This window comes from Mustela putorius, unplaced genomic scaffold (assembly GCF_011764305.1).
Source record: "Mustela putorius furo isolate JIRA1106 unplaced genomic scaffold, ASM1176430v1.1 tig00000145_pilon_pilon_pilon, whole genome shotgun sequence".
Taxonomy (NCBI): domain Eukaryota; kingdom Metazoa; phylum Chordata; class Mammalia; order Carnivora; family Mustelidae; genus Mustela; species Mustela putorius.
In genome coordinates this window covers 25942500-25962133 of record NW_025421294.1, presented here as the reverse complement: position 1 = coordinate 25962133, position 19634 = coordinate 25942500, and the positions used below count along the sequence as shown (strand labels likewise).

Sequence of the window (19634 nt, the reverse complement as noted above, 5' to 3'; positions counted from 1 at the left end):
CTTTCTACCCGCCTCCCTTCTCAGTGGAATGAAGCAGTCCGGGCCGGCAGCGGTTAGCACGCTTGTACTATGGTTTTAATAGACGTACATGGACAAGTCGATATAGACAGATTTATAATTCTATACAGTCAGTCCGACATACACAGGGACGCTGTAAACAGGGGCGCGGGCCGGAGAGCGGGTGTGCAAAGTGGGCGCGGCGCGCTGGGGGGGGGTCCTGGCCGCGCCCCGAGCTCTCCCGGCTCGACTCTTGCACGGCAGGCGGTGAGGAGGGGGTGCTCTTCGCCGGGCCAAGGGGACCACTTCCTAGCCAGGGAGCGGAGTGGAGGGTCCGGGCCTGTGGCGAAGCTGGGTGGGGGTGGGGGTGCGCCGGGGGTGCTAGGAGATGAGCCTGCCCCATTCTCCCGCCGCGTCCGCACCGCCAGCTGGGGCTCCGTAGCCTTAAAATAGGAATCTGGTGCTCGCGGCTGCGAGGGCACGCGGGGCACGCCGGTGCTGCGTGCAGCTCCACAGCGAGTCTCCGAACCCAGGCTGGGCACCGTCATCCCCGACCCAACGCCCGCTCCAACTCGGATCCGAATCGAGCTAAGGTACGCTCGGCCGGGCCCAGCTTGGAGGGGGCGCCTTGGTCCCTACGGGGCCCAGGCCGGCCTACGCGGGCTCCGCGCGTCCAGTTCGCAGGCGCGGCGGGAACGCGGGCTCCCAGGGCGCCCTCTCCGGAACGCCGGCCTCCCGCCCCGCGTCCCCTCCGCGCAACGGTCTGCCCGGCCCGAGGGAGCGAACACACACCACCCGCGCCACCCCGAGGGAAATTGCAACTCATCCGTTTTTTTCGCAGCACTTTTCTCCGACGTGTTTTTGTTTTGTTTCGTCTCTTTTGGGAGGGCACAGTGGGGTCCAGAAAAGCAAACACACAACCAGCCCGGAGGTGGGGAGGTGGGGAGGAGAGGGCTGCGCGGGCGCAGGGGGCGCGGCGTGGCGAGGTCCTCCGCGCCGCCCCCGGCCCGGCGCCGCGCCTGCCGCGGGCCCGCGGGGCCTGGCGGGGCGGTCAGCTGTTGTACTGGCACGCGTTGAGGCCCGAGGCCGGGCCCTGCAGGCCGCCGTAGCCGAACGACGAGTGCTGCTTGGACTTGAGCCGCAGGCTGGCCAGGCTCGAGTTGCACGTGTCCCGGTAGACGCTGTAGGGCGAGGCGGGCGTGCCGTACGGGCAGGCGCCCGGCGACATGGCGGAGTTAAGCGAAGAGCCGGTGAGGTTGTTGATGTTGTTGAGGCCCGAGTTGGGCATGCCGGGCACGGCGCCGGGGCCCATGCTCGACGGCATGGTCATGGAGGAGATGGAGCTGGGTGCCGAGAACATGGACTGCGACGACAGCGGGCTCATGGAGTTGAAGAAGGTGAAGCTCTTGGTGGAGAGCGGCGCTGGCGCCAGGCTCTTGGCGGCCCAGTTGTTGTAGGAATAGCCAGCGGCGTACACGTCCTCGTAGGGCTGCACCAGGCCGCTGAACTGCGGCACGTAGCCGCCCTTGCACAGGTCCAGCTGCTGGTTACGCTCGCGCTTCCGCCACTTGGCTCGCCGGTTCTTGAACCAGACCTGGGGGAGGGGGCAGGAGAACGGTCAGGGCTGGCGAGGGCGGGAAGGCCCCTCCACCTCCACCCCTCCACCTCATCCCTCCGCTGCCTCCTCCTCTCCGAATAGCTTCTCTTTTCTTCGTTATTTCCGCCCCTTCGGGCCGTGCTCCTTAATGGTTCCTTTCCTGTCCCCAGAAAACATTTCGTCTTTTCCCCATTTCTGATCTATATCCACTCCCCTAAGTTAAATCTGATGACTTCTCCTAGTACGGATTGATCCTCTTTTGTTTTAGCAAATATTCGTTTGCTTTTTCCTCTCTCAACCAGTCCATCTCCAGCCTTCTCCCCAGAAGGGGCCCCAGTCTATCTCCTAAATATTCCGTTCTTTTTCTTTGCCCTCTAATGTAAAAGGTATTTTTCTTCCCTGAAATGCAGGGTCTTCCGACTCCCTTTATTCTTTTTTCATTCCTCAAATAGTTTGTATCCATATTTATTGGGAACATTTGATATTCTCATTTCTGCGCTAAATGTTTATTTTCTTTTGGTCCACCCTGCTCTCTGAACTGCTTTCTTTCCCCTCAGTCCACTTTCTCCTTTATCCTTCATTTTTGATCCTTTTGATTCTTCCCCAAATAGTTTTCCCCATCTTTCCAAATATCTGATATTTGGAAATATTGTTTCTCTTAAATAGTTGATTCTTTATTTTTCTCAACCATCTGATCCTTTTGCCCTCCCTTAAATAGTTAATTTCTTCCCTGCCACCTAAATATATGCCAAATATGTTTCTCTGCAAATATTTAATTTCCTTTCACTTCTTAACTAGTTTCTCTCTAATCTCCCCTCCACTTTCTCCCACAAAATTTAATAAGAACTTGTTCTTTACCAACTCCTGGTCCTTGCCCGTCCTCTTCTATACTCCTATGCATGCCTTCTATCCTCCGAAGCCCTCTTCCAGCCCTGGGCTGAGTTTCCTGAGCGAGCCTGCCGGACCCCTGCATCTCAGCCTTTTCTAGTCCTGGGCACTGACATTGCCTGATTCCACCCCACACCACCCGAATCACCATAAACCTGGGCAGGATTAGTGAGTTCAGGATTACTGAGTGCTGTCTTCACTCGTGTCCCACTGGGCTGGCCAGCCTGATGGGAGGGGCGAGAGCTTGCGTTATAGCAGGGAGTCAGTAGGCCAGGTAGCACTTTGAGCTCGCTTGGGACGTCCTCCCAGTATCTGATTAAATATTTGCGTACTCAGAAAAGAAATGATTCTCTTGCTGCTCTGGCAACATAACCTCTTCGCTCCCTCTTGATTTCACTGGGAAGGAAAAGGCGAGGAGAGGGAGGGTGCAGTCTGGTCACGGGTCAGAGATCTTACATCTCCAAAGGGACTCGGCCTGAGGGTCACTCTTCCACCAGAGCTGCTCCTCTTTCACCTGAACCCAGCCCCTAAAGGAAAGGGCAACAGGGAAAGGGTCCAGCTCCCTACTGGCTGACTGGCTGGAGAGGAGTCAGGCGGGGACTATGCTGAGGTTCTGGAGAAGCAGCCTGTGTGGTTGGGATCACTGCCCTGGGAGTTTCTGAGCCTCCAAGCCTAGGTACTGTTCAGGCCTCTGCCAGGTGGCTAGGCAAGACGTGCCTTTCCCTTTCGTTTTCTGGAGAAGGTGCCAGCAGCTCCGAGGTGCCCATCAGTGGGAATCCTCTGTGCAGTCTAGGGCGGTCATATCCGAGTGGGCCCAGGGCCCACTGCAGCACAGGGGAAATCCCCCCCTGGGGCCACAGATCTTAGGGTGAAGCCGCAGCAGAGCCCCAGGGTCAGGTAGGCTGCCAGGCGGTAAGGGCTCTAACCACTAAAGGGCTTAGCAGCAGCCCGGGAGACAGGGGCCTACAGTGGAATCTTCTCCCACGGAGGGAAAGAGCAGGTCTGAGTGGTGGGACAGAGACAAAATCTGAGCAGGGTCTAAAGCTTTCCGAGGACGGCGGCAGAGGTGGCCAGCAGCCCTCCGCTCCGGTCGCCTTAGGCACACACGCTGAGCTCACCCGCACGCGCGGCTCGGTGAGGTTGGTCCACACCGCGATCTCCTCCCGCATGCTCATGTCGGGGTAGCGGTTCCTCTGGAACGTGGCCTCCAGCTCTTGCAACTGCTGGCTTGTGAAGTGCGTGCGTTGCCGCCGCTGCTTCTTCTTCTTGGCCGGGTCCTCCGCGCCGCCGCAGCCCGTGCCTCCTGCGCCGCTGTCCTCCGGCCCTTTGACTTCCCCGCTGCGCTCCTTCTCTGAATCGGACAGGACAGGCCCCAGTCACCTTGGGCTTCTGCCCTTTTGCACCCATCCCGGCTCCACCGAAGCGCCTGCCACCAGCGCTGGCATGCCCTTCCTCCCGCCAGGAGCCCTAGAATTGTCCCCACTGAAAGAGCCTGCTGGGGGCCAGATCGTCAGTAGTCACCTTTGGTCTGACGCACTCCCGAAGAGCCCAGGAACCGGAGGCACAGGCTGAGGTTCCTGGCTGGGCAGAGCCTGCTCTTGCCGCTCCGCTGGGGCTTGAGCTCGACTGGCTTTGTCACCCGCATGTATATGAAATTTTGAGGGCTCTTTGGGGTGTCAATCAGGAGGGGTTCTGCTTTTCTGAGCCAGGACCAAATATTTCAGCCTGAAGCTAGTGGGTCGGTGGGGCTGGAGCGAGGCCGTGGCCCCTCCACCTTCTTCTCCCCAGGGCTGTGTGGGAGCCACATGGGCAGGCACAACACAGCTGTGTTCCCGGCCTTTGCTCCAGGCCTCAAGTCCACAGACCCAGAAAAAATCCCTCAGGCGGCAGCCCAGACCAACAGACTGTCTAGGTGACCTGGGGCTCTAGCCTCTCACTCTTTCCAGCTACGCAAAACACGTTCAGTCACAGACACATAGAAATAAAAAGACAAAATTTAAAAACAAAACATAGAAGCCCAGATAAACTCAATTCTATCCTAAAACCATAGAAAGGCTCACAAAATCTTAAAAATAGGTAGGAACACAGCAAATGCAAATTAAGATGCCTGAAATCTCCGTGCAAACACACCCCTAACTATATACAGTGCTGTGGGTGTAAAAACTCCAAGCAGACACAGGCATTTATTTCTCTGGGATTAAAAAAAAAAAAAAAAGTACTGTTGTAGATAGATTTTTAACCCCTTCCTAATAATGCCCTTTCTAGAGATAATTTTTAAGTCCCAGGGAAATACAGCACTATAGAGCTACATAATTTAAGTTATCAAAGTAACACCGCTGCAAATAGATTTTGAAGAAAAAAAAAAATCCCGGAGAAACGCGCCATTTTGGATTGACTTTTAAAACATCTCCCCAAGAATAATGTTGTATGTAGAGATTTTTAAAATTCCAGAGAAATATGCCTAGTGTAGTAATTCTTTCTACACCGAAAATTACAGTTAAAAAATTAAATATATCCACGTAGATTTGGTTTTACAAAGCAGTCTACCGCTGTATATTCCTCTGGGTTTTAACAAATAAAAACCAACCAAAGGCCACGCTAAAAACTCTTGAAAACAAAAGTACAGTTCCGCGTTGATTGTTTCTTAGCCAAGCAAACAGAACTTCTCAGAAAAAAGTCACTTAGGGATGCAAAACAGAAACAAATAGAGATTAAAAACGCGTAGAGATACACTCAGCGGTGGATTAAGAAATGAGCACAGCAGAGGCGCCCACGGAGCAGGGAGCTCTGCCCGGGCGCCGTCTGCGGGAGCCAAACGGGGACCCCCGGGGCCGGCACCCGGCGACGATTAGCCGCGCTACGTAGCCCGCACCACCCACCCGCGGGTCCAGCTCGCAGCGGGCCTGGGGGGGAAAGCCTGAGCTCCGACAAAAAGGCAGCGCGGAGGGAGACGTGCACTAGCCGAGTCAGGACCCTGGCTGGGCCGCCTGGCAGCTCCGGGGTCCCGCGGCGCACGTGGGACCGGGCTCCCTCAATGGGGGGTCCTGCCGGGTGCGCACCCCTTGGCCTGTTCGCTCTTGCTGTCCTCTGCCTTCTTTTTATTTGCGGTTGTCCACCGCCGCTCCCCTCAGTTTGTTTTCCTGACTTTTCCCGCCGCCCCTTCTCTCGGATTTCTCCCTCCTCAGTCTGTCGCCCACTGCCTGTCGGGGTGTGTGCCCCCGTCTCAGTCTCTCCCGGCACTTTCTCTCTCGTCCGCTGCCCCATTCCCTTCTCGATCTACTCCTCTCCGGCGGTCTGATCGGCCCCTGGGCACCCAGTTACGCAAACGGATTTTTCTTTTCCTGTTCTCTTTGCTTCTGAACAAGAGGGGCTGTCAGTCCGACCCTCCCGTTGTAGGTTTGTGCATCTGGCGCGTGGGGACCGGGTGGAAGTAGAGCACTGAATTTCGTTTAATAAAGCGCGTAAATTTACGCGTTCACCCTCAGGCCGAGAACGGGAAAAGAAAAGGTCCTGACGCTCCTGGGTGTAGAGGGAGCCTGACCGCGCGGCGCCGGCTCCAGGCCCTGCTTCCCGCTCCCCGCTCTGTGCGCCCGGCTCGGCTCGGTGCGCGCCTCGCGGGGAGCTGCGCTTACCTGGCAGCTCCGTGTCGGACGATTCGCTGGCGGAGTTTTCCAGGGGCTCGCGGGGGTCCGCGGCACGGGCCAGGTGGAAGGCAGGCCCCATGTCGTGCGGCGGCGGCGGCGGCGGCCGGAGTCCCTCCGGCAGCCGCTCCAGGCTCATGCCCCCCTTGAAGGCGTCCATGGAGGCGGGTACCGCGGCGGGCGCTCCAGGGGCCGGGGCTGGGCGCGCCCGGCCGCCCTGGCTGCGACCTGCGGGGACAAGAGCACAGCGCCTAACTGGCTGCCCCCCAGGGCTGCCCGCGCCCGCAACGACGCCGCGCCCGCCCCATGGACCGCCCGGGGCTGCGGGGCCAGGCGGGCGGCAGCTGCAGCGGTTTCTCGCGACCGGATGCCCGGCTTCGCGCTCCGCGCTGCGCTCCCGCCGCTCGGGCCTCTGCCGCCCGCCCGGCCCCGGCTCTGGCTCCCGATCCGGGGCCGGTTTCTAAGGCTCCGGACGGCGCCGGCAGAGGCTGTCTTAAAGCGACAGCGCGCACCGCCAGGTTCCAGCAGTCCCTGCGCCAGGGGTGGTGGGTGGGGTGGGCCTGGGTGGGAGGGGGCTGGGGAGGGAGCGAGCCAGCGAGCGAGGGAGCGCGGGCGGAATCCAGCCCCGAGCCGCCCGCCCTCCCTTGCCCGTGCCCTCCCCTCCGCAGCCACCTTCCCGCCGCCTCCCCGCCCCCTCCCTCCCCCCCCCCCCCCCCCGCGGCCTCCCCGCGCCGCTCCCTCCTTCCCCGTTGACACACCGACTTCTCCCTCGGCCGCACAAAAGAAACGCATCTGGCCTCCAAGTCCCGCGTGGCTCGTGCCCACCTCAAGCCCCAAATGACTTGTTTTGCTCAGAATCAACTCCTGTCTGGGCCGCTTCGAAGTCCCCAGCCCCCGGCGAGAACAGCCCAGGATGAGAGAATGTTCCCTGAGCAGGATCGCAAGGAGCGGGCGCCTCCGAGCCAGCGCCAGGGCGGGGGCAGAGCCCGGGGCCCGTTCCGGCAGCTCCCAGCGGCGTCCTCGTCGAAGGGCCGCCCGCCCCTCCTTTCTCGGCCTCTTCTCCCGGGACTTGAGCCCGGCTGAGTGACAGCAGCCTGCGTTCTAATGGGCCCCCGGATGCTGCCTCCTAATTAGCTTGGACCCTGTCCTCCAAGGCTGCTTCTCAGGCCTCCCCCTCTGCACCGCAGTCAATTTTCTGGGATTGGGATAGAACTGATGGCTTCTAATCAGATGAAACGTTTCTGTTGGCTCCAGGCCTCTGGCGAGTGCAGCGGGAGACCCCAAGAGCCCCACCAGGCCCCTTAGCCTCTTCTGTAGGGCTCGCTCCCCTTGTTTTGCGCCAGTCCGGCCAAATCAGCCAGGCCCGGGCCTTGGCAGCTAGGGGATTGGCTTCTGCCCCCTTCAGGGCAGGTTTGCCCCGATCTGGGGCCTCTGCGTGGCTTCCCAGAGAGGCAGGCACCTGGCCTGCAGGCGAGGCCAGGTGCCTGTCTTTTGCGAGCCCTGGGTCTCCAGACCAGGAAGGCTACCCCCTTTGAGGTTCTCTCTGGTACAGTGGTGGCTGAGCTCAGCTCAATGGGGCCTCCATGGGTGCAGGCACAGACGTTCTCTCCCCACCCCAATAATGATGCCCTTCTGGAGTTCTACTTCAATGAAGTTTGTTGAAGGATTTTGCCGAACAATTGTTAGCCGGCCCTGAGACCTCAGAGTCTTGAGCAAACAGAGGGCAGCTAGGGTGGGAGAGTGCGACCCTGACCTGTTCCTCTGACCACAGCTAGACCCCAGACTGCCCTCTGCCCCTCACCTGCTGACCAACTTCCCCATATAGGAGCAGCGCTGGGCAGGACAGCACCCCGATGGAGAAGCACTGCCCTACTCTCCAGGCCCTGCGCCTCACCCCAAGGCGTGGTGCATCCGCATCTCTTCCTCCAGGAAGGTCTCTGCTTGGGACTGACTGAGCAGGCTGAGAGATCTGCGATGTTCTGCAGGCACTGCCTTCTTGCCCTCACCCTGGCTTCTCACCAGAGGGAGACCCACAGCCTCAGGCTGAGCTGTTTGGCGAGGATTGCAGGGGTCCATGGCTGAAGGGTAGAAACAGGCCTGCTTCTCACTCACTGAAGCTTAGCCCAAGGCCCCCAGCCCGGGGGCCCTGGGAGAAAGCATGGCTCCTTGGGGTCTGGAGCACTTTCTCAGTGGTGCCTGTGGCCGCAGGGGCAGGGTTTGGGTCTGAGGCCACAGAGGGACCATGTTCCTCAGGGGGTTTGGTTTTGGGGAGATTCTGCAACTCCTGCCCTTTCCTCCCAGAGGGGAATTTCTCTAAGTCGTGTGTGTGTGTGTGTGTGTGTGTGTGTGTGTGTGTGTGTGTGTAGGGGGGGGAGGATGGCAGAAAGGGGGCCTGGGAAGTATGGTTGTCCTGCATTTGCCCTCAGCCCCATCTTTTACCACATTTCGCAGTTGCGGTTGCAGCAGCAGGTAACTCTTTTCAAGCACAGCGTGTGACCTAGCCTGCCTGGGCACAGGCAGGACTCAGGAGCGCGCGCACACACACACATATGTAGCACGTACAATGTAGGTGTGCGGCACACACAGATGCATACATACTCAATAAATCCACCCATGGGGCTGCATATAGTCACCTAGGCATGCCCACAGCCAGACCTCTGGGTTCCAGAACTCTGCTCAATGCAAAATCAGGCTGGTCGGGGACAGGAGCTATGTTCTAAGGCTGCCAGGTGTCAGGCCAAGGTGGGGAGCACAGTGGCCGCTTGGGTGGTGACGGGGAATGAATGGGGCACCTCTGGGTGTCCAGAGGCTGAAAGCTCTAGCCTTCCACTGTCCATGGGGTGTAAAGAGACCATCTTCCACAGATGAATGGAGCGTGTTCTGTGACTCTGAAGCTCTAGCAGGTCCGTCTGAGGGGCTCACCTCCTTCACTGTTGATGCATTTAATGCATTTATCGAGCACCTGCTGTGTGCTGCAGTGGACCCAAGCCTCTGGCAGTGATCTAGGCAGTCACAGTAGTCCCTCTTTTTGGAAATCTTGATGCCTGCTGTGTGGACCACCAAAAGGCCCTCAGTCAATTTCAGGGTGAAGCTCCATATCCCCAGGGGCCCAGAGGCCTAGAGAGGGGCTGGGGGGGGGTGGTCACTTCACTGCACAGCACTCCCCCCAATGCTGAATGAGTACAGGGCGAGGAAGGGACTGACAGGGAGGACACCCTGGCCAGCCAGGGTGTTGGCTGGAGAATGGACACGGACAGTTTCTCTTTTTCTCAGCCTCACCCTCTGCCAGCTGGGCACTATCCCAGGCAGGGAAGGGGCTTTGAGCACACTCACAGACATGCATCACACACACAGGACAGGACGCAGCTCTCTTTCAGGAGTAAAAGCAGGGGTTCAGTGTTCTCCCCGCTTTGCCATCTGACCTTGGGCAAGGCTTGGCCTGCATTGTGCCCCAGTTTCCATGTCTGACTCGGGACTCAGCAATTCCTACCTGTTGCTTCAGCTTCCAGCTTGCTTGGTGATGGGGACGTGAGGAGAGGAGGGAAGAGGGCTTCCTGGAGCTGGAACCATGTGCCCTAGTTCCCATCCCTTCAGGCCACACAGAGCTAGCGATGAATCTGTGACTTTCAGGAAATTTGGAGGCTTGGAGTCCTGGCTGGGTTGAGTGGAGAAGCCTAGGCTGTTGTGGGGTTTGAAGTAGTCCCCACAGGGACCTTTCCTGAGGTCCGGCTTGCTCAAAACAGATTCTGTGCCCAAGAATGGTTCAGTAATCTTATTTGGGAAGAGTGTTTGGAGGGCCCTCATGGAGGGCATCCTTTCGCTAGCTTATGGGGGGTACCCTGTCCTAATCTTTGCATTAGAATCGAGGGATTTTAGGAAAAAGGAAGGAATGTGCCGTGGCTTGCCCTCGAGGCCATCCATGACTCTCTGGGACATTCCAACCCTAAGCCTCTTAGGCTGTGGAGAAGTTCAAACTAGAAAACCCAGTTTTGGGAGTGCATCTGGGACCACCTACCTCCTTCTGTCTGCTCTACCCCCTCTCCAATAAAAGCTCTTGTTTCTTTGAATACAAGCAATTACTGGGTGAAGGGGGAAAGGGGTGCTCAGGTGGGGCAGGGAACCATCTCACTGGATTCTCTAGGTTTCCAAGGATCCCAGCTTGAGCCTTCCTGATAACCTGGGCTTCCCGAGCCTGTCCTGGTGCAGAAACCTGGGATGTACTCAGGCAGGATGGCTGAGTGGGGTGCTTATGGGAGCAGGGAACTCGGAATTCTGGCACCAGCTGGCAGGGCTGGCCTCATGGCTCACGGAGTCCACTCACGGGTAGTTCTCTGGTTCCTGAGAATGGCTGAGCCAAGAGGCGGAGAAGGGTGGGCGAATGGCCGAGGCTGGTCACGCAACTTGGGAGCAGAGGGTCAGCTAAAGCCATTACCCCAGCCTCCTCTTCCCAAGACCTGCTTTCCTGAGAGAAGGGCACTCTGAGTATGGCTGGAGAAGCAACAATGCTTCCCCTGCACCCCAGAGTCCTGGCAGGCTGGTCTCCATGCCCCTGTCTGCCTCTTTTCCTTTTCCGAGCAGAGATGAAGAGTTCCAAGCAGTATGAGGAAAGTGGAGGGAGTCAGCGAGTCCCCCCTCCCCTGCTGCCTCTGCAGTCTGTAGCTTTAACCATTACCCTAGACCTGTGTCTTTGGCCAAAGGGGCAGCAACCTGGGACTGCCTTCCTCTGGGACCGGTGGCTGTCAGAGTCCCCTGGGTTGCCAACAGAATACCCAAGCCTTAGTTTCTCAGAAAAGTGGGCTCAAATATTTTTAGATTCAGGGGATTCCTGAATCGGAAAACCTTGGAACCGGATTCCAGCCTGGGGTTCCCATTTCTGCGATGCCGGCCTCGGGGCCCTCGCTTGACCGCGGCCGAAACGGCTCAGAGCCGGCTGGTCAATTTCAGATTTCCAAGACCCGGTTCTAGAGAAGCGGCTGTGTGCCGGGGAACCCTGCGTGAACAACCAAACCCCGGAGAAGCCGCGGGAGTGTCTTTATTGGATTTTGCGAAGAGCATTTGGGGTTTCTGTCTGGGTAAGAAAAAGCCCGACTCTTGCGGGCGAGAGCAGGCCTCCGTGGGCTGGGGGCGCCTCGGAGCACGGCGGCGGGACGTCGGGGTCCTTGGTGAAGAGAGCCGGGGCTCTGGCCGGTGTCTGTTGCTTTTCTGCGGCATAGCCGCCCGAAGGAACCAACGAACCAACGAACGAAGCGGTGTCGTTTAGAAAAAATACCCTCTTGACGCGAAGCTGCGGCTCAAGTCCCCAGGCGTGCAGAGGGGCCAGCGCTTTTGCTCGTGCTGGGGCCCCCATTCCGCGGCGCAACGGGAAGCGGCGGGCGGCCCTCTCGCCTGCCCTTTTTCCTAGAGGTCCCCGGAGGCCTGCGCCCCCGCGAGGGGCTGCGAAGGGCGTCCTGGGCTGTGCCCTTAGCAGGGCTGGGGCCCGCGCCCCCGGGGCTGCTGCCCTCTTGGGGTGCCTAGAGCCAAAGCATGGGTGGGACCTCCAAGTAGGTGAGGCAGCGCTCAGCGCTGGGCTCAGGAGCGAGTCCTTGCGCTGCCTCGATGGCGCCCGGACTCCCGGGCGGTGCGCTCAGTCCCGCGCCACCCACTGGACCCCACAAACGCCTGGAGCAAACAGTGCGGAATCTGCCACCGCCTCCCTGCGCCCCAACACCGCGGCGACCCAGCGCCCCCAGCCCAACAACTCTTACCCCACGCGGGTTGCGCTGCGTGTGCGGCTCTTCGGCTCCGGGCTCGCTAGCCACGGACTCTGCCTGAGGTTTCGACTTCGGCTGGGGCCCCAGATCCAGCTGCGTCTCCAGCAGTGCGCGCAGCTCGGGTGCCCGCTGGTTCGCTACATCGCTCCGCGCAAGGTCCAGGCAGCTTCGGCTCGGCCCGCTCCTCCCGCCGCCGCCGCCGCCCGTCGCCCGCGGGGAAGGCGGGGACACGGGCCGGGGAGGCGGGAAGGGGGGAGGGGAAGCGAGGCGCTCGCCTGGACCAGCGGGGAGGGGCGGCGCGCCGTCCTGCGGGCTAGGGGTCCGGGCCTCCCTCGGGGCGCAGTCAGAGGTCGGCGCGGGTCGCCGGCGGGGTCTGAGGCCGGGGAACGCGGGCGGAAGGGGGACCCGGGCCACATAAGGACGAAGCCGCCTGGGTCCCGGCCTGGCCTCTGCGCACTTTTCCTCACTCGGCTCCGTTCCCCACCTGGCACACCAGGGGCCCAGGAAGACCTCGGTTTGACGGGTTCTGTTTGGAGTTTCCCCTGGTCCTGCCTGGCGCGGGTCACGCCGGGGTTCTAAGATTCTACCTTTCCCCTTTCCGCTCAGCCTGCGAGAGGAAGCTGGTCTTGCATTTTGGCAGGGAGTGTCCACGGCGCAGGTTTTGGCGGCCAAGGAGGTTTGAGGTCCGACCCCAGAATTTCTCTGTGGGTGTTGGAGGGGGGGGTGTTGTTACTGGGGAGGGGCGAACGCCCGACCCCTGCCCTGCTTGGAGGAGAACCCCCCTCCCTAATTCTCCTCCGGGGCTGGGCTGATGAGCAGAGAGATCAAGGCTACGGAGCCGGAGCGCAGATGCATCTGTGGCCACTTGCTCCGTCCCTCGCACACCCTCCATCCCCCGTATAAGGGAGGACTCTATCCATGTGGCCCCGTTGGCCTCTTTCTGGGAGATGGGCAGGACTCATGGGATCTGGGTTCCACCCGGTGTTGCCCACAGCCAGATAACCCCTCTGGAAGCCTCGTGGGGGAAAACATTTGGCTGACCCAGGCTCCTGCTTTCCCCAAGCCCCCAGTCTGAGCCTACTGCTGCTGGGGCCCTGCGATGCGACAGGGTCCCGCAAACCAGAATGTCGGGGGACCACCCTGGGGGGCAGGAGCCGCTGAGATGCCCTCCGATGGCCATGGGTCTCTGGGGCTGCCGCTTTGGCTCAAGGTGCTGGAAGATGGCACTGTGAAAGCCGGGCATCAATGTTTCATGAGGTGCAGTCACCAGCGGCGCCTCCCTGCCTGGTTTGAGCCGACAGCTGCCGCGGGAGAGGCCACGGCCCGCGCCCGCTCTGACGCTCTGACACTCTGCTTGCCCGGGTCTCCAGGGCCACCTGGCGCGGGATCGCAGAGACAGGAACTCCTTGCAAACTCGCAAAGCCTACCCAAGTTCGCAGATTCCACACGTTCTGGGCCCTGAGAAATGGCCCCTGCCCCCTGTCTTACTGTTTCAGGACTCCTAGCCTCCCCTCCATTGTCAACAGCAGGAATGCTTTTCCGGTGGCTGCTGTGGCTCTGGTGCACAGAGGATCATAACGGTTAAGAGCCAAGTCCCCTAGCCCACAGGATTTCAGACCTGGACCTGGAGGTGGCCCTGTAGTCTTGCAGCTTAGCTTGGACACTGCATTTCAGGAATTCTAGCTTCTGCTTCTCCGCTGCCGTGATATTGGCTGTTTTATGTGTGAAACTGGTCTGCTGGTGGATCTGGCCCTGCAGGCTGCTAAGCTGAGACACTTCCGACCTTGGGGCAGCCTTCCCAGAGACCCAAGGTGGCCTAGTGTCTTTGGGCATAAGTGCAACTGCTGGGCCCTTACTCTGCACAGAGGGTGTGACATCCGCGTCTAGCTGGAGTGGCTTTCATTCTGGCATCTGCACTGGGAAATCAGACCTCCCTACCCCTGCACACCAGCAATTTTCCGGGTTTTGTTCCCAGCAACCGTGTATGTATTGATATCTGTGTGCCCTTGTTTACAGGGAGAGCCTGTGGTGCCAGAAAGCTGCCTCTGAGACCCAAGGGCTGGGGTAGGAATCCTGTCTGTGTTTTTTACTAGCCATGTGGACTTGGGCAAATCACATAACTTCTTGTAGCTTCAGTGTTCTTACCTGCAAAATGGGAATAAAAAGAGTTTTGGTTTCATGAAGAAATCTGCGAGATGATGGAGAGAGGTGCGGCCCTGCCGGGAGTTGAGCAGCTGGGCCAAATGTTCCAATGTTAATGGTGAAACCTGCCAGGTTGCTTTGCTCTTTAAAATAGTTTGCTCTCACTTTTGTTTCCTTCTTTGTGCTCTTGTTGTTTGAGTCAGGCAGGAGCAGGTCCCTTCTCTGGTTTAGTAGGCCTGCCCCTCATGCCCTGCTTAGCTTCTAGGAAGTTTCAGACCAGGGAGACTAGGCAGGTGGGTGGGGGTGAGATCAGGCCCCGAAGGCCTGGAAGTTCTTCAAGAAATGGAGTGGGTCAAAACACTTAAAAAAAAAAAAAAAAAGATCTTATTTTCACTTCCTCCAAAAAAGAAATTTTCCCGATTTCCCTTCAGGTTTTGACATCTTGGGGCACATACATTTCCTCTTCGAAGGCAGAGAGATCAGGCTTCAGAGAGAGGAGGGTTGGAGCTGGATCGACCAGGAACAGAGGTAACACAGTCCTCGACCCCAGTATCACGTTTGCGGTGAGCTTCCAGGGACCTAATCACAAAAGATCAGCAGAACTCCTGATGCGTTTGCTTTGTTTTTCCTTCCAAACTCATATACGTCCTCAAATCAGAAGTTTTTGTCCCCAGTACAAAACTCTGGGATGAATTTGTCGCATGACTTCATATTAAACATAATGGGCAAACGTCTTTAGTCGCATTTGTGCAGAAAGGCATATAAATTCTTCCCATAGTTTCTCATCTCCATATCCAGTGAAAGTAGGGAAAGTGTCCTCTTTCTCCTTCATAGCGCTTATTGCACTAGGATTGATACCAATATCTGTGTAATGACTGATTAAAACCCGTTGCCCCTACCACTTCTAAGGTCTCTAAAAGCGGGGCTGAGTCTCTCTTGCCAACCACAGGTCCCTCCCTAGGGTGGGCCAAGGGATTTGTTGTGCTGATTGGTTGGGTGCAACTCACATGCCCAAAGGGCAGCCAATCGCCTTGTGAGGAAGAGTGGTTCGGGGTTGTGGTTGGCTAGGCCAGGGTCACAGGATCCACCCCAGAAGGCTGGGAGGGGGAGCTCCCCCATCTTAAGGAGCACACTACCCCAAGAATCCTGGCTGCTGTCCTGAGCAAGTTCTCTGAGCTCCTTGTGGCAGGGAATGTGTTGGTTTTCAAAGAAGTCCCTGCACTGTGAAGGTTCTCAGAGGGCTGCTGATGGTGTTGGTGGGGAGTCCGCTGCAGTGTGATGGGGAGGAGTTGGCTTTGTTGGGACAGTCTGAAGTCCATCAGGATTGTTCCTGCATTCATCTGTAGCAAGAGCTGGAGGGCTACCGAAAGTCTGTGGGGGTGAGGCTCAGTGTCTACTGACTCGTATCTAGGGATGGATCTGCAGAGCAAGGGAGGGATATTTGGGTACTCTTTCTTACCTGTGAGGAGGGAATTAGAGTCTCTACAGATAGAGAGGAACACCTACGATCAGGTAAGATATCAATTTATTGGAGCATAATTATATTGCCCTCTGAGCTTCCTGGCAGCCAAAGCAAAAATAGGAACCATTTGGGCATCTTAAGTATTTTCTTTCATTGCAAACGTATCAGCATCTGCATGGAATAGTGGAAAGAGACCTGATCTTGGGACCTTCCTGGACTGGCCTTTATCAGGTCAGCAAGTTTAGAGAGCACTTATTCTGTGCTTGTGATTGCAGTGATACAAGGATGGATGGCCTCTGCTTATTTGAGCTGGAGACAGACATACCAACCCATAACCATTTTGGAGCACAGTGCTGGAGAGGAAATCTATAGCCTGCTTTTGAAGGGTCTTGAGTGCCATATAGGTCTTGAGTTTGTCTGAACAGTTTCTCCACTCCCCATTCCTCGCCGGGAACAGCACTGGGACAGGTGGGAAGGCAGAGAAAGGGAGAAGAGGAAGCTAGAGAATTAAGTAGGAACCAGATATCACAGGGCTTCATAATCCTTGTTAGGAGTGTGGGATGCTATCCTGAAGGCAAAGAGGAGCAGAGGGGGAGTTTTGACAGTGGGAAATCCGTCACATTTCTCTTTTACAAAGATCGCTGTGCCTGGAGAATAGAGGATAGGTTTGAGATGGGATCAGAGCCAATTCCTGTGACATCATCACTCTGCCTCTCTGTCCATCCTTTTATGTGTCTGTCGGTCCATTCACCCTCCATGGGCACAGGGGGCCACAGTTTGGCCTGAGAACTGTGAAGGTAGGAAGTTTTGACACTTGCCTGCCACGAGCTGTCCCTTGTTGCCCCAGATCACCCTCCGCAGACCTGAGCTGTTTGTCCCATCCTCTGGGGCTTTGTGGCCGGGACCTCAGTAGCCCTCCAGATGGCAGCTTCCTACGAGGGGAGACAGGGTGCCCAGGGCCGGAAGGGGCACAGTCACTGCTGCAGACAGACAATCTGGGGAAGTCAGCTCAGAATAGCCCTGTCGAAAGCTTTTAAAATAATTACCCTGGCTTGCTTTCGCTGACTGGCTGATGGCGGCCTATTAGCCCCGAGTTGGAAATTCTGAATTGTTTTGTGACAATTGAAAATATGATTGGAGACCAGGAGGGAGCTGCTCATGAAATATTGATTTTCTCGGTGTTGTGGGATTGCTTCCCGTTGGCTGGGGAACCTTGGGAGCAGAGGACTGGTTGCTGTCCCTGGGACTCCTCAGACTGACTACCCTGAGACCAGGAGATGGGAGTGTTTTTGTGCCGAGTTGTGAGGGCGGTTGGGGCACCTCTACCTCTAATGCGCCACTCCAAGCTATACCCTCCCTTTCCCAGCACTCCAGTTTCGCTATCAGGGCCAAGCAGGATAGAACTTGGGGACTTGAGATGTTCCGTGTGTTCATGTCTGGCCTAGATTCTCCTTGGCACTCAAGGCTCACCTGGAGTCAGACGAGGTGGAATCCCGGTTCTGCCCCTTTGCACCATAAGCCTCACATTCTCAGCCTTTCCATGGTGGATACTAAGAGTTCCTGCCTCGTTGGGCTGTGAGGTCTAGCACAGCCCTTGTGTGCTGGGTCTGGCCTCATCCTCAGGCTCCTGAGCTTGTCAGGAACACTGGGGTCAGGTCAGGGCCAACTAGACGAGTCCGTCCTGGATCCTCAGGGCTTCGTGGCCCTTCTCCTCAGCTGTGTGCTTTGTGTTTTCTCTTTTCTGTAAGTTCTGAATGCATAGTGCTGGGAAGGGGTATGCAGGCCTGGCAGGCACTCCTGCTGGACAAGGTACCCTGGCTTCTTGGTGAGGGACTCTACATGCCCAGTCCAGGCCTTTGCTCCTTGAGGTGAGACTGCCATGGCAGAGGCTGGTGGGTAATGGCTGCCTGGCCCCCAGCCCTTGAACCTGCCTGAGACATCAGGACAGAGGCCCCTGCCTTTTTAAGCCCTTGATCTGCCAGACATGGTAAATGGTTCACTTTTCTCATCCTGAGGGGTGGTATGTACCCATTACATAGATGAGGACAATGGAGGCCATGGTTCCTTCCTTCCACAGACAATACTTGAGCACCTGTCCTATGTGCTGGTGCTGAGGGACACAGGGGTGATGAGCAGCCCCAGTGCAAGTCTTCATGAGGGATTGAGTCTAAGAAGAGTCTGTCTTTAGAAGTGGTGCAGGTTAGGAGCCATGGGAGACAGAACGGGGGGGGGCAGCAAACTTAACCTGGGGTCAGGGAAAACTTTCTGGAGGAAGAGACCTTCCCATCAAGCTGTGGAGGCAGCAGGAGTTTGCCCCAGGGCTGGGTTGGGGCAGGGTAATGACAAAGCTCGTGGAGTGCAGGCTCAGCCTGGATGTTATCCATCTGACATGGGCACGGCCATTATAGCCCCTGCCCCAGCTGTGGCGATGGTAGCCTAGAGAGGCACTGAGAAGGGCCCTGTGGCTCCAAGGTGCTTGACTCCTTGTCTATGGGCCTCTCTGGGCTTAATTTTTTCTTCCCTCCCTCCCTCCTTTCCTTTCTTTCTTCCTTCCTCTCTCTTTCCTTCCTTCCTTCCTTCCTTCTGAGATGAAGAGAGAGGTAGGAGAGGGTCAGAGGGGGAGAGAGCGACTCTTAAGCAGACTCTGTACCCTGCGCTAGCCTGAAGCTGGACTCGATCTCACCACCCTGAGATCATGACCTGACCCCAAATCAAGCGTCAGACACTTAACTGACTGGTCCACCCAGGTGGCCCTGGATGCTATTTTCTTCATTTGGAAAACGGGGGGTCGGATTAGTTTTAGCAGCAGGGCCCATTTTCCAGATGCAGCTTTACCAGGACTGCTAGACAGATGAGTGTAGCTCTGCTCTGGGTGACGGTGTGTGTGAGCTCATGCGCCCTCCCCACTCCCGTATCCCCATCTGGCTCTGCAGCATCTAGTGTGCCCCAGGGCTCCCTGGACCACAGTTGGCAAGCATCAGGGTAAGGAGGCTCCTTCTGGGTTGTCCAGTCCTAGTCTCCTGGACCCTGGGGGCAGCCCAACAAGCGTCTGCTGAATACCTACTGGATGTGTGCTCAGGGGCCGACACTTCCGAGCGCCAGCTGGATGCCAGGTCTACACAGAGCTCTTCGTAGCAGGTCATTTTCTCATCACTGCCGGTGGCCATCAGCCCATTTTACAGCTCAAGGAGAGGATCAGGGACTCGCCCAAGATCACGAATGACAGTGACATTAACATGGGCTCCCATGGATTAAGCCCCTGGTGTGTGCCAGCCCTTTGCCAATATGTCCCCGTGCATTAGCAGCTCCACCTCTCAGAGCGAATCTGAAAAGCAGGTGACGTTTCCATCTCCAAGGAGCAAACCTGTGCAAGCCCAGCGAGGGCAAGGAGACCCGCCTGAGCTTCTAGACCCTGCCCCCCAGCCTCTCTCTCTCTCCTGCCTTGTGCTTTGGGGTCCGAGGCAGCTTGCCTGTGTGCCTGCTGGTGGGTGAGCTCCCTCCCATTTCTGTTCCTGCTGCGCATCTAGGGAAACGGAGGCCCAGAGACTCACTTCCCTTGAACTGTCTCTGCCCTCGGGGGTCTCCATCTGGCATGGGCCTCCATGTGTCTTCTCCCTGGCAGTGACTGTGACTTCCAAGTCTGGCTTCTCCACAGACTGCCTGCCTTTCTGGGGACCGTCTGCCCATCTGGTGGCATCGGTCAGGGCACACTGACCCTGGTTGGTGGGCGCCGCCCTCCTGACTTCAGGACATGCAGAGGAAAGGGGGGGGGATGGGGTGAGCCAGTGGCGGCTACTCCTGCTTCCCCATCGCTGTCCTTCTTTTGGGTTTTAGCTCATACTCAGCACCGAGCCGCAAAGCTTGAGTCCATGCAATCTGTCCTTCCTCTTATCTCTAGAGGCCTCAAACTTGCTGCCCCTGAGGTGTGACTGTCCCATGGACAAGGCCTGCTTGTGATTTTTGCCCTGGGGCGGCTGCTTGACACTGAGGATCGGGTGGGATTTCCTGTCGGGAGGAGGGAGGCTGGACTTTTGGCGGATGGGGAGACACCCAGCCTGCTGTACCTGCAGACGATGGGGCTCCCTCTGAGCCTTAGGGGCAAAGCTTGTCTGTGCACAGAGCCCAGATCTCTGCTGAGTAGACAAACACAGAGTGAG

General features: G+C 57.7%; 1 protein-coding gene across 2 annotated transcripts; it reads right to left on the bottom strand.

The window, feature by feature from the left end:
* Positions 1–53: 53 nt before the first annotated feature.
* Positions 54–12074, bottom strand: PITX1 (paired like homeodomain 1). Of its 2 annotated transcripts, XM_045075483.1 has the most exons (4): positions 11868–12074; positions 6115–6351; positions 3601–3833; positions 54–1591 (listed from the first exon to the last, which is right to left on the bottom strand). In XM_045075483.1, the coding sequence occupies exons 2-4, from the start codon at positions 6281–6283 to the stop codon at positions 1049–1051; spliced, it is 945 nt and encodes a 314-aa protein (XP_044931418.1). In that variant the 5' UTR covers positions 6284–6351; positions 11868–12074; the 3' UTR covers positions 54–1048. The 2 variants fall into 2 exon arrangements, with proteins under 2 accessions (XP_044931418.1, XP_044931419.1); XM_045075484.1 differs by lacking the exons at positions 6115–6351; positions 11868–12074 and adding an exon at positions 4004–6055.
* Between the last annotated feature and the right edge of the window lie 7560 nt (positions 12075–19634).

Coding starts and splice junctions, on each gene's coding strand:
- PITX1 (XM_045075483.1), bottom strand. CDS start 6,283: ATGGACGCCTTCAAGGGGGGCATGAGCCTGGAGCGGCTGCCGGAGGGA. Junction 3,834..6,114: donor GTCCGACACGGAGCTGCCAG/GTAAGCGCAGCT, acceptor TGTCCGATTCAG/AGAAGGAGCGCAGCGGGGAA. Junction 1,592..3,600: donor TCACCGAGCCGCGCGTGCGG/GTGAGCTCAGCG, acceptor CCCCTCCCCCAG/GTCTGGTTCAAGAACCGGCG.